General features: G+C 48.0%; 1 protein-coding gene across 4 annotated transcripts in view; it reads left to right on the top strand.

Moving 5' to 3' along the window:
* The window catches only part of DLGAP3 (DLG associated protein 3), a 101,210-nt gene extending 76,222 nt beyond the window's left edge, over positions 1-24,988 (top strand). For all 4 annotated transcript variants that reach the window (XM_066375835.1, XM_066375837.1, XM_066375834.1 and 1 more), the window contains exons 6-12: positions 4,534-4,747; positions 5,009-5,322; positions 5,729-5,814; positions 21,149-21,633; positions 22,534-22,625; positions 22,887-23,030; positions 24,095-24,988. In XM_066375835.1, the coding sequence (XP_066231932.1) occupies positions 4,534-4,747; positions 5,009-5,322; positions 5,729-5,814; positions 21,149-21,633; positions 22,534-22,625; positions 22,887-23,030; positions 24,095-24,313 (1,554 nt within the window). In that variant the 3' untranslated portion in view covers positions 24,314-24,988. The remainder of the gene's footprint in view (positions 1-4,533; positions 4,748-5,008; positions 5,323-5,728; positions 5,815-21,148; positions 21,634-22,533; positions 22,626-22,886; positions 23,031-24,094) is intronic.

The following is a 24,988-nucleotide window of genomic DNA, read 5'->3' as shown; positions in this document are numbered from 1 at the left end:
TTAATTTTTAATTTAGGTGGGTCTGGTCCATGCAGGCTCATGCAGATGCAGAATCCTGAGAACATTCGCTTGTGGGTACAAATTCTTAGAAGATTTGCTTCCTTTCTCTTCCCCACAGTGCCTAGACTGTAGGCTAGCTTCCTTATCATCAGTCCTAATAATATTCTTCCCTAGTCTACATTTTCATCAAAGTTTTCCCTTTTCTTACTTTTATGCAGGTTCTCATTCCAATTCCGTGCTTCATGGGGGCCCAAAGTCTTACAGCTGCCCCCCAAGTGGGAGCTGAAACCTAAGCCCTTTGGTTACTGAGGCCAGCAACCCCTCCTCTCACCTTCTACCTCCACTGGGCTGTTTGCAGCTTTGGCTCACACAGTTAATATTCTGATTTTCCAGTCTCCTCTTTGCTTTTGTCCCCTGGGGACTTATCTTGCTTTCTTGTGAGCTCAGCTATGCATATAAAATGACATTTGTTATATTTTAGCTGGTGTTTTGAAATGGGAGGGTTTTTCAAGGTTATCTAAACTAAATGATATATATTATAAAACATACAGCATGTTGCCTACCCCTGAGTTGGACCCACTAACTCTACCATGGACAATTTTCAATTAGTTTCAAACAAAGTGTTTCCTTCTAAATACCCCACACCCTTGGGAATATTTATTGATTGTGAGCCTGGTTTGGAGAAAAGCTAAGGTTCTTATTTCCAAGAAGATTCTTTTGACTTTGATTCTTCTGAAAGTGGGAGCTAGGAGAGCAGGGTGGAAGGCAGTCTAGGAATCATAGGAGAATTCACAGTATAATGTTACAATTTCATAATCGTAATACAGTAAAGATCAACTCAGGTGCAGTATTCCTCTGAGAATCTATATGATTCTGTATTTCCCTTGGGTCCCGGTCTCCTGTTAGAACTCCTGAAGCTCCTTTTGGCCTGTAGAAATGGAAAGTGTGTGACCCCAGGGAACTTCTCACCCTTTCTCTCTCTCTCTGCCTTGTGTGGAGTTAGTGGGGGGATAACATATGGTTGGGATTTCAAGAGCTTCAGAACCCCTGGGAAAGAGAGGTCTCTAAGAGGTATTTTCACTGTGATTTAAGAACATCTTGCTGCTAATAATAGTAGCTGATGTTCATTGAACATCTGCTACATGCCAGATATTATGCCTAGTGTTTTACACACAAGAGTGCTAGAGGTACACAGAGAAGCTGCAGAACAAGAGTCCTTCCATCCTTGGTATCTTGACTTGAGACCAGAATGCTCTTTGCTGGGGTTAGGTCAGCTCTTCTATGCTCCACAAGGAACCCTCTAGGCCAGTCTGGTTCTAGGGGGGGAGTATGCTGAGTCTGGCCTAGAAGTAGCAGGAGTTAGATCAACTCCTGAGCTTCAAAAAATACTGCACCACTGCTGGTCCTCAGGACCCTAGAGTTCCACGGATAGGAAACTGAGAGACTCACAAGTGTCACAGTGAAGCCACAGCTGCACAGGAGTGTGGTTTATGCCAGTCACATGTGGGTGAACTTAACTTCCACAGGATCTTGGTTTGATTTTTCTTGTGACTTCTCTATCCTGGTAATAAAGTTCCTTTAGAAAAAGCTGCCAAAAGAAGTCCAGACAGTCCTTTTTAGAATTAGTGGCCCCACATTGGAACCACTGAGTTTGAATCTCCAGCAAATTTGGTTCCGAGCTTCCAAGCGGCCAAAGCAAAGAGAGGCACATAGTTAAAGAGTCCTGGGTTCAGATCGTTGAGGGGGGGCCTGAGTTAGTGTTGGTTTAACATGCCTCCCGGGAGATTCTGATGCTCAGCTGGCCTGGTGTGAGAGCCAGGAAACCTGGCATTTAACTGGTTTACCATGTATAAGCTGAGTATCCTTAGCTAATTCATCTGCCCTTTCTGGGCATTTATTTGCCCATCAGTAGAATGGGATAGAAATTCCTCCTTAATTTGATGTAGTATCTCCTGAGACCATATTATGCTTTGGAAGCTGAGTTATGGAAACATTGCATTGCATTTTACACATGGATCAAGCCATTCCTTTGGGCCTTTGTGGACTACACATACATATGAGGCTAGAAGTCTTTCCTGGGAAATGTCACGAGATGCAGCCATGGGATACTTGTTGTCACATTCACCATGTGAATGCTACTGAGGTCCTTGTTCATGACTTTGTTCTATGGCTTCTACATAATCAGTCATGAGGAAATTTCTCTTGGGCTCAGTGAGAGGACCCTCACATGCCACTGACTGAGTGCTTACTGTGTGCCAGCATCGGTACCAAGTGCCTTGCAGGGTTTTTTTTTTGAGTCCTTCAAATAGACTGTGAAGATGGTACCATTATCATTCCCATTTGACAGATGATTAAACTGAGGCCCCAAAACTTTAAGTAACTTTCTCAGGCCACATTGCTAGGAAGTAGTGGAGCCAGAACTTGAGTTCAAGTGGGTCTCACTTCATAACCTGTGCAGGCAGCCCATAGGCTAGACTCCTTTGTGCTTTGGCTGCTCTGAAGCTCAGGGTCCAGTGTGTACACATCCTGTGCTCTGGGTGTACAGTGTACCACCAGATCACCTTCTTCTCCTACTTATATTTTTCTCTTTGCACCAGTTTTCTCATATATCACAAATGAAGCTATAGCCCTTGTGATGTAGTTAGTCATAGTTCAGTGTTGTGTGACATGGTTCTGTGAAGAAAATTTTTGTTTTCCTTCTTTTTAGTTGCTTAAATTTTTTTTTTAGTGATAGAGACAAAAAAGGAAAGAGATGAGAAGCATCAATTCGTAGTTGCATTACTTTAATTATCTTTTTTTTTTTTTTACAGTGACAGAGAGAAAGTCAGAGAGAGGGATAGACAGGAATGGAGAGAGATGAGAAGCATCAATCATTAGTTTTTCGTTGCGACACCTTAGTTGTTCATTGATTGCTTTATCATATGTGCCTTGACCATGGGGCTACAGCAGACCGAGTAACCCCTTGCTCGAGCCAGTGACCTTGGGTCCAAGCTGGTGAGCTTTGCTCAAACCAGATGAGCCCGCGCTCAAGCTGGTGATCTCAGGGTCTCGAACCTGGGTCCTCTGCATCCCAATCCGATGCTCTATCCATTGCGCCACTGCCTGGTCAGGCCGTAGTTGTCTTACTTTAGTTGTTCATTGATTGCTTCTCATATGTGCCAAATGAGCCCTTGTTCAAGTCAGTGACCTTGGACTCAAGTCAGCAACCTTGGGCTTCAAGCCACTGACTTTTGGGTTCAAGTCAGCGATTATGGGATCATGTCTGTGATTCCACACTCAAGCCAGCAACCCCGTGCTCAAGCTGGTAAGCCTGTGCTCAAGCTGGCAACCTTGGGGTTTCAAACCTGGGACCTCTGTGTTCCAGGTTGACACTCCTATCCACTGTGCTATCACCTGGTCAAGCTAGTTGCTTTAATTTTTTTTTTAACAGTATGGATTCTGTTCCACAAAATATCAGAAACAAAAACAAGAACCTTGTCCAGCAATGGCAAGGTTCCTTAGAAGTGGAGGACAGGGAAGGAACCTGTGGGCCAAACCAGAGCCCTAGTTAGTGGGAAGAAGGTGGGGGGAAGGCCTGTAACACTTGCAGCTTAATAATTTTTTGCTCCATCACTTACCGGTTAGTTTCTGTCCTGCTGCATGGTATGTATCTCTGTAAGTTGCTTTCAATCAGTTTTACAATGTAGTGGACCATAAATAATAAAATAAAACGTGACCTTCCCTGCATCTCTCCACTCCCATACTGGGCAGGAGGGTAGCTGTCAGGTCCCTGCCCCCTCCCTCAGCTTCAGGTGAGAAACTGTGAGGAGCTGGGACTAGGTGGAGAGAACAATGGGGTGGTCTGGATGCTGAGGTACAGCCACCCATCTGGAAGAAGCATAGATGAGGTGGAGGGAGGAGTATTTAGCGCAAAGTTTGGACTCCTAAGTCTGACCTCAAGGCATTTTAGGGAGCAGCACAAGGCAGAGGTGGTTCCATCTTTCTTTGCAGAGAGTGAAGGTTTCTTTCAGTCCAAATGCAGAAGAGTCGGGCCCTGGCCGGTTGGCTCAGTGGTAGAGCATCAGCCTGGCGTGCAGGAGTCCCAGGTTTGATTCCCGGCCAGGGCACACAGGAGAAGTGCCCATCTGCTTCTCCACCCCTCCCCCTCTCCTTCCTCTCTGTCTCTCTCTTCCCCTCCCGCAGCCAGGGCTCCGTTGGAGCGAAGTTGGCCCAGGCGCTGAGGATGGCTCTGTGGCCTCTGCTCGGGCACTAGAATGGCTCTGGTTGCAACAGAGCGATGCCCCGGATGGGCAGAGCATCACCCCCTGCTGGGCATGCCGGGTGGATCCCAGTCGGGCGCATGAGGGAGTCTGACTGCCTCCCTGTTTCCAACTTTAGAAAAATACCAAAAAAAAAAAAAAAATCAAATGCAGAAGAGTCGCACAGAAACACCATCTTTGCAGATCTAGACAAATTCCAATGGCAGAAGGCCTCAGAGACACTCCCACCCCATCCTAGCACCCCGCTAACTATCCTCTGGGCCCCTGTCCCCAGCTCAGCGAGGAGCTAAACCAGCAACTGGAGGCTGTGTGTGGGTCTGTGTTTGGGGAGCTTGAATCCCAAGCCGTGGACGCCCTGGACCTGCCCGGCTGTTTCCGCATGCGGAGCCACAGCTACCTCCGGGCCATCCAGGCCGGCTGCTCTCAAGACGACGACTGCCTGCCCCTCCTTGCCGCTCCAGCCTCTGTCTCAGGGAGGCCCGGCTCCTGTGAGTACGCCCGTTTGCCCCCAGCCGGGCCCTAGAGAGCCCTGGGTTCTGGTTCTGGCCTCTGGCCCAGCTGCTCTGTGTGACCTTGGACAGACCGCTTGCCCCTCTAGGGTTGATGATGGGTGGGGAGAACAAACCCTTGGCTCTGTACGTGGGAGCACGTGGAGTCTTGGGCACCGCGTGGGCGTGTCGGGTGGTCGGCCACAGACACTTGCAGCGATGCGTTTTTCACCCGCTGCGTATCTGCGTTCCCGGCCACAGCCTTCAACTTCAGAAAGGCCCCGCCCCCCATCCCGCCGGGAAGCCAGGCCCCGCCACGCATCTCCATCACCGCCCAGAGCAGCACGGACTCCGCCCACGAGAGCTTCACCGCGGCCGAGGGCCCCGCCCGGCGCTGCAGCTCCGCGGACGGGCTGGACGGCCCCGCCATGGGTGTGCGCACTCTGGAGTTGGCGCCGGTGCCACCTCGAGCCAGCCCTAAGCCCCCCACACTCATCATCAAGACCATTCCTGGCAGGGAGGAGCTGCGGAGCCTGGCGCGGCAGCGGAAGTGGCGGCCGTCCATTGGGGTGCAGGTATGAAAGAGGGGTGGACAAAAACTCGGGCCCTGGCTAGTTGGGGATGAGTAGAGTGGGTCATTGGGGCCTTCTGGATACCTAGACCTTTTCCTTAGCTTACTCTGAGCTACAGGTAGCCCCTCTGCTTGGTCATCGGCAGGGCTGCTCCAGCTAGCCCTAGCCCACTCCCTTTTCCCTCTTTCTGGCGCCATAATCCCTACTGGAGAGTGGAGAGTGGTGCCCAGAGGTTGCCACCTTGATGCCGCTGACTTCCTGGGCTTTTCATCTTGTTCAGGCATTCAGGCAGATTGTCTTTGCCGGATCTGCCAGCTGGCTTGAGGGCTCAAACATAGCTGGCCTTTCTCCCTGGGAAGGACTTGCATCCCTGGTCTAGCCCCCACTGACTCCTCAACCTTGCCACCAGGTGGAGACTATCTCAGACTCAGACACAGAGAACAGGAGTCGAAGAGAGTTCCACTCCATAGGCGTGCAGGTGGAAGAGGACAAGAGGTAGGTCTGAGTGGGGCCATCTCAAGGGTCCTTAGGGGAGAAGAAGAGAGAGGACTGCATATCGACTCAATGGCCTGGTCTTCCTGGGCGCCATTCCTTCCTGGATGAGACAAGTTCTTTTAATGGGGAGGAGAGACAGTGTAGTCACTGAGGTTACTCCAGAGATAGGAGGTCATCAAATCTAAAGTGATTTCTTGTACCCGTGCCTGTCCCAGGTGCTCTGAGGTGGACAGAGATATATAGTGGTTGCGGAAAGGGAGTGGTAGGGAGAGGTAACAGGTGGGTGCTGAGCAGGCTTCCAGCAATTGCCAGCCCCTTGTGACTTCCCGTGGTGCACCAGTGTGTGAGCTCAAAGAGAAACAAATAAACACAAAGATTGCTTCTCAAGTGCCCCCGACAGATATAACACTCCTCTTCACTTGGCTCACGCAGCATTTAACCTTCGGGGGTCCCTATTACATGCCTGAGTCTGTGGTGTACCTGAGATGATAGAAATACCAGCAACCAGCAGTCTGGCATTCGGTGGCCTCAGAAACACTGCTTCCTTAATTTCCAGTGGAATAATTAGCACTATGAGCTCTGAAGGGAATACTGTTGTTGAGTTCCTATGGGAAGATGCATTCTCTGATGACCATGTGGCAGTGCCACAGTGGCCTGTCTTCTCTCTGGGCTGCGATGCCACCAGGCCTATGGCTTAAGTGTGGTGTCTGGGAACCTGCCTGGGGCTGGCTGGCTGTCAGAGTTACGTAGGAATCTGTGTTGCCTGGGCCATATCCACTGGAGGAATAAAACTAGAGTTTCAGTAGCAGTCCCTTGCAGCTGTGTTCCCAGTTACCATTGTTGGGCCTCCCCTAAAGTTTCCCAAGCTATTTATGGGAACCCCTGGAGTGTTGTGTGTGTGTGTGTCTGTGCCTGATCAAATCTTGGGGTTCCTGTGGGATTCACCATTTTTCTCCACTTTTACTCTAGCTCTCTGTAGCTCCTCATGATCCCGAGGCTGTAAATGTTTTCATCGAGGGTGGCAAACGTTTGCGCTCCTTGTCCCCATAACTCCTGAAAGCTACTGTCCTCCAAACTCTTATTCCACAGATATCACAGAAAAGTAGCACTTAATGGCCAACCCACTTCCTCAAGTCTTTGACTCGAGTTTCTTGAGAAGTGGTTTAGGAGTTATGGATAGATGCAGTTCTGTGTTCAGATCCTGCTCCCTCCCCCCCACCTCATAAACCAAGCCCGTGTGCTCCCTCCCATTCATTCCTACATAAGGCTTTTTGGTCCCTCATCCAGATATAACTCTAGGGTCCCCCTATTCCTCCTAACAAGCCTGAATCCTAAGAATAGTGCAGTAGGCATTCATTCTACTGAGACTCTGGCTAAATCAGCAAACTGTCATTCATTCACTGAGTCATTCATTCAGAAAATAATTATTAAGCATTTGTTATATGGCAGCTTCTGTTAAATGCTCAGGGAAACATCAAAGACATGACTCTTGCCCTCATAGAAGTTATGCTTAGAGGGGAATCAAGGCAATGAATAAATCATCCATGAATAAAAATATGATTACTCATTACAGTATAATATGTAATGGGATATTGTTACACATTATAATAGGAATGTGAAAGAAAAGAGCAGAGGCTAAAAGAAAAGGGACTTTATTTAGTTTAAGCAGGTGACATTTAAGCTGAGACTTGAAGATTGACTAGGAACACTCAGATGATGACTGGGGGTGGGGGGTGAGGGCAATCTTTCCAGGAAGAGGGACTAGCATATGTGAAGGTGCTAAAGCAGGAAAGAGTGTGACCTGCATCGGTAACTGAAAGATGGTTCATGTGGCTGGTGTGGAGTGGGATGGGGTAGTGGCAGGGGCCAGGCTATGTCAGGTGGGCATGACAAAGTAGAATTTAATTATAGCTAATGAGTAGCCATGAAAAGGTCAAAGAAGGAATATGACATTTCTATTTACAAAAGATCTAATTTATATTTACAAAAGATCACTACCTGCTGAGTAGAGAATGGATATGAGGGAAGTAATGGTAGATAGGGGGAGGAAAGGTGATGATCTTTTGCATTATGGAAGATCTGGTGGTGGGAATCTTCTTTTCTATTGTATGTTATAATTGGGCACTGCTGATGTATGGGGACACTTAAGTTTTATATATTAGTTTTATATTCAGCAACTTTGCTGCTCTCTCTCCTTTGTGGTGTGTGTGTGTGTGTGTGTGTGTGTGTGAGTGAAAGAGAGAGAGAGAGAGAGAGAGAGAGAGAGAGAGAGAGAGAGAGAGAGGAAGGGAGAGAGGTGAGAAGCATCAACTCGTGGTTGCATCACTTTAGTTGTTCATTGATTGCTTCTCTCATTGTACCTTGACGGGGATGGGGTGGGTGGGGAGAAGGGGCCCTCAAACTGAGCCAGTGAGCCCTTGCTCAAGCCAGTAACTTTGGGCTTCAAGCCAGTGACCTTGGGCTTCAAGCCAGCAATCAGCAATCTTGGGATCATGTTAATGATCCCGCACTCAAGCTGGTGACCTCGAGGTTTCTAACCTGGGTCCTCATCGTCCCAGGTTGACACTTTATCCACTGCGCCACCATCGGTCAGGTGCTGCTCTCTCTTATTAGGATTCATGTTTATCTGAAAATCATGATGGGTTTTCTATGTAGGCAGTTATTTTTTTCTGCAGATGAGGATATTTTGTTTAATTCTGTTTTCCTTTCCTTTCTTTCATTTTTCTTTTTTGCTTTCTTTTCCAAGTGAGAGGAGGGAAGATAGAGAGACAGACTCTGGCATGCGCCCCGACCAGGATCCACCTGGCAACCCCCATCTGGGGTTGATGCTCTGCCCATCTAGGGCCACACTCTCAACTGAACTATATATTTTTTATAACAGTTCATTGAATAGGACTTCTGGTTTGCTGTTGAGTGTACCACGCTTAGTCCAATCCTGATGTTAGTGGATATCTTCTCAATTCCCATTTATAAGGTTGTTGATGTTTGTTACAGATTTTGGTGAATACTGTTTTATCAGGTTAAGGAAATTTCCTTCCATTCCTAGTTGGCCAAGAGTTTTTGTTAACATTTTTTAAAATAGAAAATTAGAGGGGAATTTTATTGAAAACATTTTCAGAATCTACTTAGATGATCATACTTTCATTTGTAATGTGATGAATTAATAAATTTTCCATGTTGACCCATTTGTTCATTCCTGAGATAAACCCTGCTTGATACTATTATCAGCTGGGATTAAGTTTGGCTGTGAGTAATAGGGCCTCAGTAGTATCTTATATAAAAAATAGTTTTTCCCTCTCATTGAAAAAAACTCCAAAATGCCTGGATATAAAAGTGAAGTGGCAGGGTCCAGGGCTTCTTCTATCTTGCTGCATTTCCACCCTTTGTGTATCATTGTATATCCAAGAACCTGAAGGTCAAACTCTAGTCATCCTGTCTGTATTTTGAGCAATAGGAGGAAAGAAGAGAGAGGGACATAGCCCTCCCCCCCCTTTTTTAATCCGTGAGAGAAGGGAAAGCAGAGATAGATTCTTACATGTGCCTCAACTGGGATCCACCTGGCAAGCCCACTAGGGGGTGATGCTCTACCCATCTGGGATATTGCTCTGTTGCTCAGCAACCAAGCTCTTCTTAGTGCCTGAGGCAGAGGCCATGGAGCCATCCTTAGTGCCCAGGGCCAACTCGCTCTGATTGTGAGAGAGAGAAAGAGAAAGAGAGAGAAGCGAGAGGGGGAGGGGTGGAGAAGCACATAGGCACTTCTGTGTGTGCTGACTGGGAATCAAACCCAGGACTTCCACATGCGGAGCTGATGCTCTACCACTGAGCCAACCAGCCAGGGCCCAGCCCTTCCTATTTTTAAAGACTTTGTGACAGTTACACACAACACTTTCACCTACATCACATTGGTTGAAACTTCATCACATGGGAGGTATATAATTGCAAGGGAGGTGGTGGAATAGACAAAGAAAAGAATGTGTATATTGAACTCTAGAAGTTTTGGTGACAGACTTGCTGTGTATACCTTGCTGGATTTTTGAATAGCTGTTTCTTTAAGATTTTTATATCTATGTTCATAGGTGTTATTGGCCTACTATTTTGTTGTTATTGTTGTTATTCAGTTCAGGTATTAAGGTTATGCTAGACTCCTAAAATGAGTTTGATAGCATTCTCTATGTTTTATTATTTGGAACAATTTGTGTAAAGTAGGAATTATCTATTCCTTAAAGGTTTGGTAAATGTTCCCTATAAAACTATCTCAGCCTGATGCCGTCTGGGGATAGGAGAAACTTTTTGAACTATAGCTTCAGTTTCTTTAGTAGTTCTTGATCTATTCTGGTTTCAGATTTCTTCTTGAGTTAATTTTGGTGATTTATATTTCTCTTAAAATGGACCAGTTTTACAAAAATTGACAACTGAAAAATTTTGGCACAAATATTGTTATATTATTATACTTTCATAAACTTTTATGGTTATCTATAGGTTATGCCCATTTTCATTCTTTTCTACCTTTTTTGATTAATCTTGCCTGAAGTTTGCATATTTATCATTTAAATATATTTTTATTAATTTTTTTTTAAATTGGGGAGCTATTTAATGAAGAAACACAAATACCACAATTTTTTTTTTTTTTTTTTTTTTTACAGAGACAGAGAGAGGGATAGACAGGGACAGACAGACAGGAACGGAGAGATGAAAAGCATCAATCATTAGTTTTTCTTTGCGCATTGCGACTCCTTAGTTGTTCATTGATTGCTTTCTCATATGTGCCTTGACCGCGGGCCTTCAGCAGACCGAGTAATCCCTTGCTCCAGCCAGCAACCTTAGGTTGAAGCTGGTGAGCCTTAGCTCAAACCAGATGAGCCTGCGCTCAAGCTGGCAACCTCGGGGGTCTTGAACCTGGGTCCTCCGCATCCCAGTCCAACGCTCCATCCACTGCGCCACCACCTGGTCAGGCACTTTATTAAATTTTTAAAAATATATTTTTAAAAGTATATTTTATTAATCTTTAGAAAACGACCTTTTTTTGTTTTAGTGAGCATCTCTATTATTTATTTCTCTCATTTTGGGGAGAGAGAGACAAGATGGGAAAGAGAGGATAAGAAGCATCAACTTGAAGTTGCTTTTACTTTAGTTGTGCATCGACTGCTTCTTGTATGTGACTTGACCAGGGCCGAGCCAGTATCCCCTTCCTCAAGCCAGCAACCTTGGGCTTTTCATGCTAGCAACCTTTTGGGCTCAAGCTGGTGATCTTTGGGATCAGGCGGATGATCCTCAGCTCAAGCCAGTGACCCCTTGCTGATGAGCTTGAGCTCAGAGTCAGTGACCTCAGGACTTGGAACCAGTGACCTCAGCATTCTGGATCCATGCTTTATCCCCTGTGCCACCAATGTCAGGTGTGTTTATTTCTCTTTTATCATTAATGTTTTCTTCCATCTACTACTTTTGTGTTATTATATTCTTTCTTCTGCCAGTTTTGCCTTTTATTCAGCCTCTAATTCTTTAACATGTGCTTTTAAGGCTATAAATTCCTTTCTAACTAAACTGCTATAGCTGCATCTCATAAGTTTTGAGATCCACTGTTTTCATTGTTTAGTTTGAAATGGCTTGTAAATTTTCATCATAATTTTCTTTTTAACCTGTGAATTATTTAGAAAAACATTTTTTTAGCTTTCAAATGTATTTTGGGGCAACGGGGGTCTACCTTTTCACTATTGATTGCTTTTTTTGTATGTATGTGTGACAGAGACAGAGAGAGAGACAGATAGGGACAGACAGACAGGAAGAGAGATGAGAAGCATCCATTCTTCATTGCGGCATCTTAGTTGTTCATTGATTGCTTTCTCATATGTGCCTTAACTAAATTACCTCACATACCTTGACTGGGGGACTACAGCAAAGTGAGTGGTCCCTTGCTCAAGTAGTGACCTTGGGCTCAAGCCAGTGACATTGAGTTTCGAACCTGGGTCCTCTGTGTCCCAGTTCAACACTCCATCCACTGTGCCACTGCCTGGTCAGGCTCTATTGATTCTTAATGTGCTAAATTGTGATCACAGTATGCCTTCTGTATGATATTTATCCCTTAGAGGTTGACAAAGCTACCTCCCTCATATATTATACATATAGTATATACAATCAGCCATATTTTTCAAATGTTTATCTTTGAGTTTTTGAATGTTTAATCTACCATTTATAAAAAGGTGCGTCAGAATGTCTCACCATGATTGTGGATGTGTCATTTTCCCTGGTAATTTTGTTAATTTTTTTTTTTTTTTTTTTAGTTTGAGAAAGTGCTATTTAGCAGCATTCAGGATTAAGATTGTTGTAGCTTCTTGATAGGTTGGCCCTTTTATCATTAAATAGGCTGCCTTTCATTTTTACTAATGGATTTTGCCCGAGTGTCTGTTTTGCCTGACTTAGTTGCTATGGCTGCTTTCTTTTGGTTCATTTTTCAATTCATCATTTTTTATCTTTTATTTTCAACCTTCCTATGTCCTCCTGTCTAGATGTGTGGCTTGTAAGCTGTTCAGAGCTAGAGTTTAGTAGACATACTTCATCCACTTATGTGTGTTTTGGTTACTGATTTATTTGGATTTATATCTATCATCTCTAAAAATCTTTCATTTATATGCTTTTTAAATATTTTTGGCTGTACTCCTCCCCTACTTTTCTGCCTTCTATTGACTAATCAAATTTACTTCATATCTGCTTTTTCCCTCCACTGTTTGGAAATTTACATTTTAGGAGCAATTTTTCTCAAGGTTTTAACAAATAGACTGAATTTTATATATTTCTAATAAAGTCTAAAATTAGTCATTATTTCTATCCTTCTTAGGCACAAAACAGGTACGTTGCAACACTTAATTTCCTTCTTAACTCCCCCTCCCACCTCCCATGCTATATGTATTATTTTGATTATACCTTTTAAAAAAACTCGTCTAAATGAGTTGTTATATCTTTTATAGTTTAATAGTTTAGTTTTACAAACGTTTGTAACAATTTATGTGTTCACTATTTGTTACTACCTACTTCTTCCTCATGGGTTCAATTTCCTTTATGCTTAAATACTTCTTGAGCTTGGGGCAGTTTTTAGAGTGAATTATCTTAGCTTGAGATTTCTGTATTTCACTGGTAGTATTCATTTGAACCCCACACCCACACCCAAAGCAGCCTTAATATTTTGTTTTCTCCATGTCTTACTTCCTGGCCACTCTCCTGAGTCATGATGCGAGTTTTCTAGTCCAAATTTGTAAATGAAATGTCCCTTCTTGGCTTTAGGCATGGGGTCTCCTTCCAGCTCTCTGGGATGCACGAGTTTGGGGTCTCCTCTCTTAGTTTCCCTGGGTGTTACCATCTAGCTCAGGGGTTGGGAACCTATGGCTCACGAGCCAGATGTGGCTCTTTTGATGGCTGCATCTGGCTCGCAGACAAATCTTTAATAAAAAAAAAATGTTAAAAATATAAAACATTCTCATATATTACAATCTATTTATTTCCTACCGCTCATGTTCATGGTTGTGGGTGGCTAGAGCCAATCACAGCTGTCCTCCGGGACAACACCAAATTTTTATTGGATAATGTGTAATGTACACGGGTCGTTGTATGGCTCTTATGGAATTATATTTTAAAATATGTGGCGTTTATGGCTCTCTCAGCCAAAAACGTTCCCGACCCTTGATCTAGCCCCTAGCATATGTCTGGCCCCATATTTCTGTGGTTCATCTGCCTTAGATTTCCTCTCACTGCCCGTGAGAGGAAAACAAAAATTTCCTTTTTGTTTCTGGTACCTGAAGGTTTCTCTTCTTTATTTCAAGCCTGGCAATGTAGCAAATCCACATTTTTCACCTTTATTTTATTCAGCATTTCTATATGTTTAAGGGGTGGATGGGAGAGCTTCTTAAATTGGTTCAGTCTACAATATTGATCGTTTGTCTGGACTAGAATGATAGCAGCAGATACAGAGAGAAATGGACCAATTTGAGAAGCATTTGTTTTTTGTCTTTTTTTAGTGACAGAGAGAGAGAGACAGAGAGACAGACAGGGACAGACAGGAAGGGAGAGAGATGAGAAGCATCAGTTCTTCATTGCAGCACATTAGTTCGTCATTGATTGCTTTCTCATATGTGCCTTGACCGGAGGGCTATAGCAGATAAGTGACCGCTTGCTCAAGCCAGTGACCTTGGGTTCAAGCCAGTGACCTTGGGCTTCAAGACCACGACCTTTGGGCTCAAGCCAGCAACCAGGGGGTCAGGATGATGCTCCAACTAACTGAGCTACTTAGCCAGGGCTTGAGAAGCATTTGGAACGAAGTCAAGAAGGGCGGGGACAGGCAGACAATAAGGTCTTCCTTGCTCTTGTGTAGGTGCTCAAGAAGGCCTTGGTGGGGTGGGCGGTGAGACGGTTTAGGGTAAATGTCTAAAGAACTGAATTACTGGGAACAGGTGATCACACTGGAAATCCAGAGGGGTTGACAGGTGCAAAGAGAAGAACTCTGGCACATCTTTCTGGCCAGGCTCCCTTGCTTGTCTGCTGAAGGCATCCTTAGTTCTACACCTGCACCGTCTTCTCTGTCCCTTATGTCCCTGGCACTTTCAGCCTGACCTACCACACACCATGCCCCAGCTGGTACAGAAACACGAGCCGTGAATACCAGCAGCCTTTCTAGGCAAATACCCAGGATGAGCCCCCACTGCTGCCATCCATTTCTTCAAGGAAATGGTCCTTGTTCCTGTCTGACAGGTTTCAGTATCTGTCTCTGTCTTCTCTGTACTTTGGTTTTAAAACTTGCCAGGGAAGAAAAGTCTCTCTTGTCTGCCTTTCAGGCCATTCTTTGCTAACTTACTGGGTGAGGAGTTCAGATTTATTGCCTCCAATACCTGAGAGTCATCGGTGGGTCCTTCCAGTTGCCCATTACTAGTGGTGACTTGGCTTGAAAATACACAGAGGTGGGAATTGGTGGCCCTTCAGTTTCATCTCCACTGGACTCCCACTCCAGATTCATTGGTCCAGAATATACTGTATCCCTAGTCTTTGTCAATGATTCCACTGGGCACCAAGGATACAAAGGTGAGCAGAACTAGGCATAGCTCCTGCCCTGTGAAAGTATTGCCGTGTTCATCTAAACACCTCATAAATGGAGTAGAAGTAATAGCTGTGAGAGGTGCCCCAAAGGAGGGGTATGTATGCTATGAGAATGTATACATAGGGGCTTTGACCAGCCAAACGGGTCAGGTATGGCTTCCCTGACGAAGTGACATTTGAGTGGAGATCTGAAAGGTGAACAAAAATTAGGTGAAAGTGGAAGATGAGAGTGTTCCAGGCAGAAGGACCAGCATGTGCTAAGGCCCTGTGGTGAGAGAGAGCATAATTAAGGCACAGTACCAGCCCTATCTTAGGGCATCCTGCCTTATTTCCAGACCCAGTACACTCTGGGCCATAATAAAAGAATGCATCGGATGTCCTTGCTGGGTATCAGTAGAATGCTCTGGGGCCCTTTGAGAATATAGAAACCATGTAATCTTTGTCTCCAACTCTCTCTAGCCAGGGAGATCCCCTGTATCTTCCACTTCTAGATCCCTCCCAACAAGACCTTTTCTTAAATTCTAGATTTGGCAAAAAGAAAACAAAATTAAAAACCCAGAATATTCTATTAAATTTGATTACCAGATAATGAATAATTTTTAGTGTATTTCTCAAATATTACATGAGACATACATATGCTAGAAAATTTCTGTTACTTATTTGAAATTAAAATTAAACTGGAGTTTTGTATCTGACAAGCCTACTTTTATCCACCTGTGTCCAGCTGCAGCCACCTGGAGAACTCTGTGTAAGAAGGCCGTCTTCTGCCCAGTACCTCTTCTTTAGCATCATGGTCATTGTTGCTTTGGGGACCTTGGGAAGGGAGTATGCTGAAAGAATAGAGCCCCTTGAGCCCTGGGAAGGGAAGCTTCCATCCTCGAAGTTATATTCCAAGAATAGTCCTGCAAAACCAATGAGTTGCCACCTGACCACAAGCCCTGAGCATGGACACTGCCTCCATTCTTCAGCCATGAACTCCAAGATGGTTCCATACTGACCATCATGACTATACTTGAATCTCCCACCCCATTTTTTTCTCTTTTTTTAGCGAGAGAGAGAGAGAGAGAGAGAGAGACAGAGGGACAGATAGGGACAGATAGAGACAGGCAGGAAGGGAGAGAGATGAGAAGCATTAGTTCTTCATAGTGGCACCTTAGTTGTTCATTGATTGCATTCTCATATGTGCTTTGACCGGTTGGCTCCAACAGATTGAGTGACCCCTTGCTCAAGCCAGCGACCTTGGGCTCAAGACAGTGACCTTGGGCTTCATGACAGTGACCTTTGTGCTCAAGCCAGCGACCATGGGGTCATGTCTACGATCCCACACTCAAGCCAGCGACCCCATGCTCAAGCTGGATGAGTCTGCATTCAAGTTGGTGACCTCAGGGATCGAGCCTGGGTCCTCTGCGTCCCAGTCTGACACTATCCACTGTGCCACTGCCCGGTCAGGCTGATTATATGTTTAAGGTCTTAGATGCTTTCTCAAAGTGGGAGCTAGTACAGTGGCTGAGCCTTGCTGAAATGTCCCTGCCCTTACTCCTCTCTGCCCACTTCCCCTCACACCCCCTGCCAGCCTGCTGCCATGTACTCTTGGCAAAACCTTTTAGACAACTCTTGAATGTTGAGCATTCTTTGGATATGGTGTCTCTTGGGATGAGCCAATTTTTTCCCAGAGCCCCTTGTGTTATTCCTTAGAGAATCACAGTAGAAATGTCTCCCTGAAGTAACTGATAGCAACTTCCAGAATCATCAGAAATGTGATCATTGTCATGCTAAAGAACTCTAGAGGAAGAGGCCTCCTCAACCTTGTCAAAAGGCTTGGGGAGAAAATATTGTAAAAGGCATTGTTATGAATTAGGGACAATTCATAGCTGAAGCCAATCTCTATCCTGTGTTTACAGCTATTATTGGTGAAGACCACAGCAAATACTGCCAAATGCAAAACTAAGTAGGGACATGAGCCCTAGACTTCACTATCCTGAAAATGCATCTAGTATAGTCAGGATTAGATTTGGCTGTAAGTTACAGAAAACCCCCAAATGACAGTGACTTAAATATGACAGACGCTTATTTCTCTCTTCCTAAGAAGTTGAGGGAGTCAGTTGAGGGCTGGTAGATGCTCACCAGTGTCAGGACCCAGGCGCCTGCAATCTTACTGCTTTTCCGTCCTTAGCACTTGGTTTCCATCTTGTGTTCCATGATGGCTGCTTGAGGTCCAGCCATCATGTCTGCGTTCTGGTCAGCAGGGAGGAGGAAGAAAGGAAGGGCATGTTTTCCTTTTAAGAACATTTCTGGGAGTTGCAGATATCACTTCTGTTTATATCTCGTGCGCTAGAACTTAGCCACATGGCTACCTCTAGCCACAGGGGAGATTGGTAAACGAATATTTATTTGAAATGGTCATGTGTCCCGCTTAAAATTGTAGGATTCTGTACTAAGGAAGAATGGATATTGGGGATGATTAGTGGTCTCTATTAGCCTTTCTTCCAAGCAGCCATTCAACTAACATTTAAGGATGAGTAACTGTCCTATTTAGTAAGGGAAATAGATATGCAAATAACTAACCGCAATACAGTGTGATATGGAGTATAAAAGATTTTATTCAGGGTGCTGTGGGGAAACAGATGGAAATGATCAACAGCACTCATAATAATTAATAACTCCAAAGCCCTAGCAGGGTTCTCAGTGCTGCATTCTGATGATGTCAGTTGTCCAGCTTCCTTTCTTTTCAGCAAGACCTGCAATCCTTCGTGCCTCTCCATATGCTAGCTAACATTTACAGTGGGCACACCAGGTGTCCTTACACTTATTATCTCATAACAATCCTATGAGCTGGTACTATTATCATTCTCCTTTATAGGTGAGGAAACTGAGGCACAGCCGTAGTGCTGGGTCTTGGACCCAAGAAGTCTGGCTCCAGAGTACATGTGCTTAACCCCTCTGCTAGGCTGCCCCCTACTAAAGCTGCTCATTTTCATCCTTTCTCCCACCTCCCACCCCCGAATATCCAGCAGACAGCCTCCTTGTTCACTTCATTGTAATGCTTGAGGTCATCTGGTGGGGCTGCTCTCCACTTCTGGACCAATCCTTAACTTACTTGATTTCTTCCTCCCTTTTCAACAAACTCTTTTCAAGAGCTTGCCTAGTTTTCTCCATCTCCTGACAGCTCCTGCCTTCTGTGTCTGCCTCCAAACTCCACCAAACCGACTTGCCCTGATCATCAGTGGCTTCCATATTGCTAAATCTATGGACACCTTTCATTCCTAACCGGCTGCATTTTCCATGTTGGTTGCTCATTCCTTCTTGAGACCCCTCAGTCCCTTGTCTGCCTTTAGGTGCCTCTGTCCTGGTGTTCTTTCTTGTCCTCTCTGGCTAAGGCACCTTGCATGCTACGCTGTCTCCACCCCACCCCTGAAACGTTCCTTGGGGCTTTGGATCTTTGTTCCATTGCTCTCTTCTTGGGTGATCTTGTCCCATACTTTGTTTACAAATGCCACTTGCACAAGGATGACTGAACCCTGCTTGTGCTGTGAAAGTCTCTGGCCCCTGGTCGGGAGTGCTGGTGAAGACTGTGCTTCCGGTAATCCCATGAACTCCTCAACTTCTTTGGTCCTCCTTGAAGAGGACCCAGTGAGAGAGCTCCTTGAGGAACTGACTTGAGAACCATCAAGCCTGGGGCACTTATGCTTCTGTTCCAGACTATGTGGCCTAGTCCATCAAGACAGAGAGCGGTCCTCTCAGGACAGGTCAAAGGCAGCAAACCCAGTGGTACCAGAGAACAGATAACGTGTTTTGTGGGGGCAACAGGAAAGCAAGCAGGGAAGGCAGGTCTTTAATACTGTATTTATTGGGGGCAAGCCCTACCTTTTTCGGTGTGGTTTGCAACTGCTGGAGCTCCCGGAGCTCAAAAACACAAAAAAATATTCAAAGGGAGCCAAAGTGCATCCTAACAGTTCAGTTAGACACACAAAACTCTCACCAGAAACAGAACAATTTAACCAAACAGTGGGGCTGCCTCCAAATGCAAGTAGACTGCTGAGGGAGGTACAGTAGCAGGCGTCCCCAAACTACGGCCCGCGGGCCACATGCGGCCCCCTGAGGCCATTTATCCAGCCCCCCACCGCACTTCCGGAAGGGGCACCTCTTTCATTGGTGGTCAGTGAGAGGAGCACTGTATGTGGCGGCCCTCCAACGGTCTGAGGGACAGTGAACTGGCCCCCTGTGTAAAAAGTTTGGGGACCCCTAGATACTATAGAGGATGGTCTTAGGGTCAGTCTGGAGATTCATAGAGGAAGAGGAGACTTGGGCCAAGGATGGGTAGGAAGTGAGGAGCAGGCAGGCCGTTTCAGGCAGGGGAATAGTATGGGCAAAGACTCAGAATCAGGGCCAATATAATCTAGTTGGGGAACAAGGAGAATGCAGGAGAGATGAGGCTGGAGAGGACTACAACCAGAGTGTATGCTGGCATTGGGTAGGCACTAGCATGGGAAGCTTGACCTGTATGTGGTTGGCAATGGGAAGCTATGGAAGAAGTTTGAGCAGGGGAATGAATTGAGCAGAGGTCAGCTTTATGAAAACTACTCCAGTCCTGGGTGGATTGGTGAGGGAGTGTTGGTTCCCAGATCTTAAAATATGCAAGGTGTAATTTTAGAGAGAGGAGGGACCTGGGCAATTACCAGTCTATTCCTATCATTTTATATAGTGTGTATATTTATATATAATATATAATCATGTTTTATATACATACACACATGCATATTAGATGGCCTAGCTGGAGGGTGAGTGACTTCCCAGACGCACAGTGCAACAAGACCAGCATTAGTACTCAGGTCTGACTCCTAATCCAGTGCTCCTCTGTGCTATGCTGAGTAGAGGCAGAGATGTCTAGAAGGGGACTGACCCAACAGTCAAGGCAGAGGGTGATGCAAGTCTTGACTAGGGCAGGACAGAGCAGACACCAAGGTGAAGACCATGTGGGAGGCAACGTGATATATTCTAGCTTTCTCTCTCTCTGGGTGGGGGTTGGGACATAGGGCTTGTTGGAGACTGCACATGAGTGCATCTCTTTTCCTGGGTCCTGCAGCATCCTTCTGGGCCTGGTTTCTATGGCAACAAGCTCCCAGCAGGCAGCCCGCCAGCTGGAGGGAAGCAGGCAGGCAAGATAGGCAGGGAGAGAAGGCTTGGGCAGCAAGAGGAAGACTGAAGTTGTGGGGGTTGGGGGAACCTTCTGGGAAGCTGGAGAGCCCCCTAGAGCTGGCCCCCAAGCCCCTCTTTCCTGACCATGCAAGGGTGGAAGCTGCTTAGGACACACGAGCCTTTCTTTTATAGTCCTTGAATTTCCAGACCCCAAACTTCTGTTCACCTCTCTACCCACCCCACCTCTCCTGATTCCCACTGTCTGACCCCAGCCTCATGCACCTCAGGGGGCCACTGACTTCTTCATAGAACCCAGGGGGGAAAAAAACAAGGCCAATTGACTTTTTGTTTTGCATATGATTTGCATACTATTAACTCAAAGCAAGAAATTTCCAGACCTTCTGTCATTCCTGCCAACAATTTAATTCAACTCCACTGGCACTAGCTGACTGTGTCTGGCCAGGCTCTGGGCTGAGCCATGGGAGTCCCTAGAGGAGAAGTCCTCCCAGCTGCCGCCACCTCCCTTACTCCCTAGCTGCTTCAAGGCAGTTCTTCCTGATGTTCTAGCAGCTGGTTCCTGGGGAAGTGCTTGGGCTGTGGAGTGAGCAGCAGTCCTGGGTCCAAATCCTGGCTCTACTCCTTTGTAGCTGGGGACCAATGGGCCTCTCTGGGCCTTAATTTATTTATCTCTCTGCAGGGCTAAGGACATACCTGTACAACTGGTGTAAATTAGCAAAGACATAGCATTTGTTAAAATGCTGGTTACTTCTGTATTCATTGGTGAAGAGCCACCACCCTGGCCCCTCTGGTGCATCACCCGCCCCTCCCGCCCAGCCGGCTTCCTCAGGGCAGTGCTCTAGCACTGCAGTGTGTCTGTTCTAGTTGATCTATGCCAGCAGCTGTTCTCTACAGGTTCAACAGTTTAAGTATCGCCTTGTCCAGAGGGTGTGCAACAGGTAGGTATATTACGTATCCACCTGTTGCAAGGACTATTATAATCAAAGGTCGTGGATCACTTTGTAGGTTTCCTTTCTCATCCCTTTTCCTTTTAGCCTGGGGTGGGGTGCAGGCTGGGATGATACTCGGCAAGGGCAGAGATGACTGCCACCTCTCTTGCCAGGCGGGCGAGGTTCAAGCGCTCCAACAGTGTGACGGCTGGCGTGCAGGCAGACCTGGAGCTGGAGGGCCTGGCCGGCCTGGCCACGGTGGCCACAGAAGACAAGGCCCTTCAGTTCGGACGCTCCTTCCAGAGGCACGCCTCTGAACCCCAGCCTGGGCCCCAGCCCCCCACCTACTCAGTCTTCCGCACGGTCCACACGCAGGGCCAGTGGGCCTACCGCGAGGGCTACCCACTGCCGTATGAGCCGCCGGCCACCGATGGGTCTCCAGGCCCTGCCCCCGCCCCCACCCCCGGCCCTGGGGTCGGGCGCCGTGACTCCTGGATGGAGCGAGGCTCACGCAGCCTCCCTGACTCAGGCCGCACGTCCCCCTGCCCACGGGATGGCGAGTGGTTCATCAAGATGCTGAGGGCGGAAGTGGAGAAGCTGGAGCACTGGTGCCAGCAGATGGAGCGCGAGGCGGAGGACTATGAGCTGCCCGAGGAGAGTGAGTGAGAGGGCTCCGCGGAGGGATCATGGCTGGCGGTGGGAGGGCTCTAGCTAACAGTAGAGCTCTTTGGTTGGATGTGAGGGTGCCCCCCTAAGGTTTGATTCTCTAGCCCCAGACCTTGGTGGGTCCCCATTGGCAGCAGGGAATTCTGGGAGCTCCTGGAAGGATGCAGGGAGCAGATTCAGAGGCCAGGGCTAGGACTGGGGAACGTGACCAGGCTAAAGCTGGGCCTTCTAGGTGATGGCTGCCAGTCCATGGAGGCCAAGGGAACTCTTAGGATCTGTGCTGGTGTGGGGGATCTGGGCTTGATCAAGGGGATGGGGCCAGGCCTTAAGGCAGAGGGGCAGGTAGTGCACAATGTCAGATCATGTCTGAGGCATAGGTGAAGATTAAGCCAGGAAGACACGGCCCCTGCCTGCAAATTCAATCCAAGGGTAGATACAATCCTTCCCCAGAGTTGGAGACTCTGGGGATAGTGACTCGGAAGACAGGAGTCATACCTGTGAAATTATTTAGTGATTCTTAATGAATCAAGGAGTTGTACCCTGGCGAGTGACAGTGTAGCCAGTAGATGGTCATGGAGTTTGTGCCTACTTAGCTAAAAGGCTATAAAGGCTGGGCTGGGGCTGGTGTCCTCAGCTCTCTGATGCTGGAAGATAAGCACTGAAGCAATGTAGGTTGTATAAAAGAAGAAATACCAGTATGAGGATATGGTTTTCTTGGTGAAGTAGGGTAGGAGCTGCATGTTAGGAATCTGAGGATGGGGTGGGGATGAGCAGGAGGAGATGCACAGACAGAAAGGGTCAGACAATGGAAGGGTAAGAATCAGGGCAGACTTCCTGGAGGCTCGGGAAGGAAATGCATCATTCCCCCCTTGAATCTCCTTCTGCTCCCCAGTCCTGGAGAAGATCCGCAGTGCTGTGGGCAGCACACAACTTCTCCTATCCCAGAAGGTTCAGCAGTTCTTCCGGCTGTGTCAGCAAAGCATGGTGAGTGCCCATGGTATAGAGCCTATCAGGTCCGTGTTCCTGGTAGGTGACCCAGTGTGAGTGTTTGTATGGAGGAGAGACCAGGTGTTTGTATCCAAGAGTGAGAAGCCTGGCCTTTCTTACCTGCTGGCCTCCCAGTCCTCACCCCACTCTACCAGGTTGAGACTTCCTGACAGTGAGGGTGGGTGGGGTTTTTCTGTTCTTGGCTGGGGCTCAGACTTCCCTGACTGGCTGCCTCTCTTCTGTTCCCTTCCTCTACAGGACCCCACCGCGTTCCCTGTGCCCACCTTTCAGGACCTGGCCGGTTTCTGGGACCTCCTGCAGCTCTCTATCGAGGATGTGACCCTCAAGTTCCTGGAGCTACAGCAACTCAAGGCCAACAGCTGGAAACTTCTGGAGCCTAAGGTAGGAGGTAGTCCCTTTAAGGCAAGTCCAGACCCTGAAAATCCTGTTCCTCATGGAGGCACGTGGTTGGAGGGGGCAGGAGAATAGACCCATGGGCAGCAAAGGCAGCACTGACAGGTGATGGTGAGCATCTTCTTCCAAAATGACCACACTCTTGGTCACTGCTTCTGCTAGGTCCCAGTGCTCACTGCCTAAGCTGACAGACCCCCAGGTGGCAGCAGCCACCTTGGGCCAGCTGCTGTTGAGGAAGTGGAGATAGAACTTCTGGAAGCACGGGCTGCCCTGAGCTCCAACCTCAAGGATCCCCTAATCTCACTAGACCTTGTGTGTGATGGGGCCCAGAAGCCTGCTATGTGAGCACCTGCAGCCTTGCCTGTGCCCCTCCTGACCTGGAGTGAAAACATTCACTTCCCAGAGGGAGTGAACAAACACCCAGATTCCAGGTGTCAAGAACAGGACCACCAAGGCTCATTAGAATTAACCTTTTCTTTTTTTTTTCTTTTTCTGAAGCTGGAAACGGGGAGAGACAGTCAGACAGACTCCCGCATGCGCCCGACCGGGATCCACCCGGCACGCCCACCAGGGGGCGACGCTCTGCCCCTCCGGGGCGTCGCTCTGTTGCGACCAGAGCCACTCTAGCGCCTGGGGCAGAGGCCGAGGAGCCATCCCCAGTGACCGGGCCATCTTTGCTCCAATGGAGCCTCGGCTGTGGGAGGGGAAGAGAGACAGAGAGGAAGGAGAGGGGGAGGGGTGGAGAAGCAGATGGGCGCTTCTCCTGTGTGCCCTGGCCGGGAATCGAACCCGGGACTTCTGCATGCCAGGCCGATGCTCTACCACTGAGCCAACTGGCCAGGGCCAGAATTAACCATTTTTAAAAAAGAAAAATGTGGGTTCTGACCTTGTGGGCACAGGTATAGCTGGGGCTTTAAGGTGCTGACACACAGAGCAGCTTGTAACTGCTCTCACGCAGCAGAGCCTCAGGAGGGTCATCCTTCTGGGAGATACAGGGCGCTAGCCAGATGGGACCCCGCCCCGGAACTAAGCCATTGCCCCTTTCCCGGCAGGAGGAGAAGAAGGTCCCTCCACCGATACCAAAGAAGCCCTTGCGGGGCCGGGGTGTGCCGGTGAAGGAGCGCTCCCTGGACTCGGTGGACCGGCAGCGGCAGGAAGCGCGCAAGCGGCTCCTGGCGGCCAAGCGTGCCGCCTCCTTCCGGCACAGCTCGGCCACCGAGAGCGCCGACAGCATCGAGATCTACATCCCCGAGGCCCAGACCAGGCTGTGACCCGCCCGGCCCGCCCAGCTCGGGCCCGGGCCCGCGGTTTTCTACCCGTACTGTACAACCAGCGTCGAGGTCACTGTGAACGCGGGCCGCCCCGTGCGCCCGCCGGCCGGCACCGCACGCCCCGGCCCCTCCTGCCCGTCACACTCTCGTGGGTTTTTTACCTTCCTGATCCCACGCGAAGGCACCCGGGGTGGGCTGGGGGCCGTGCCTCTCCGCCCTGCGCCCTCACCTGGACCCCCCCCCCCTCCTGGTCCGACGCTTCGTCCCCACCTCCTCCCCTTGGGCACCATCTATGCCATCCATTATTGCCCCCCCCCCCACGGGCCAGGCCGGGCCAGGTCCCCCATCTGGGCTCTGCGTCCCCCCCACCCCGCGGGGCTGGGCTTCGTGGGGATCAGCTTCGTGGCTTTTTATGAAGAATCCCGAATCCCGCCTAGGAGCCCGCTCCACCCTCCCAGGGGCTCCACCCTCAGCTCTCAGGCCACCAGGCCCAGGGACCACACTGGCTGGACCAACCCAGGACCAGGGCGCCTGGGCCTCTCCCCTTTCCCGGCTGCTGGGGAGGGGAGATGGGGGCTTCCCATTACCACACCTGTGGCTGTTCCACATCCCCTTGAGTATTCCAGGAAAAATAAAACAGCAGAACTGCACTCGAGCCAGCTGCTCTCTCCTGAA

The sequence above is a fragment of the Saccopteryx leptura genome, chromosome 3, assembly GCF_036850995.1.
Source record: "Saccopteryx leptura isolate mSacLep1 chromosome 3, mSacLep1_pri_phased_curated, whole genome shotgun sequence".
Lineage (NCBI taxonomy): Eukaryota > Metazoa > Chordata > Mammalia > Chiroptera > Emballonuridae > Saccopteryx > Saccopteryx leptura.
The sequence above is the reverse complement of the archived record's forward strand: the minus strand, read 5'-3'. Positions and strand labels throughout refer to the sequence as shown.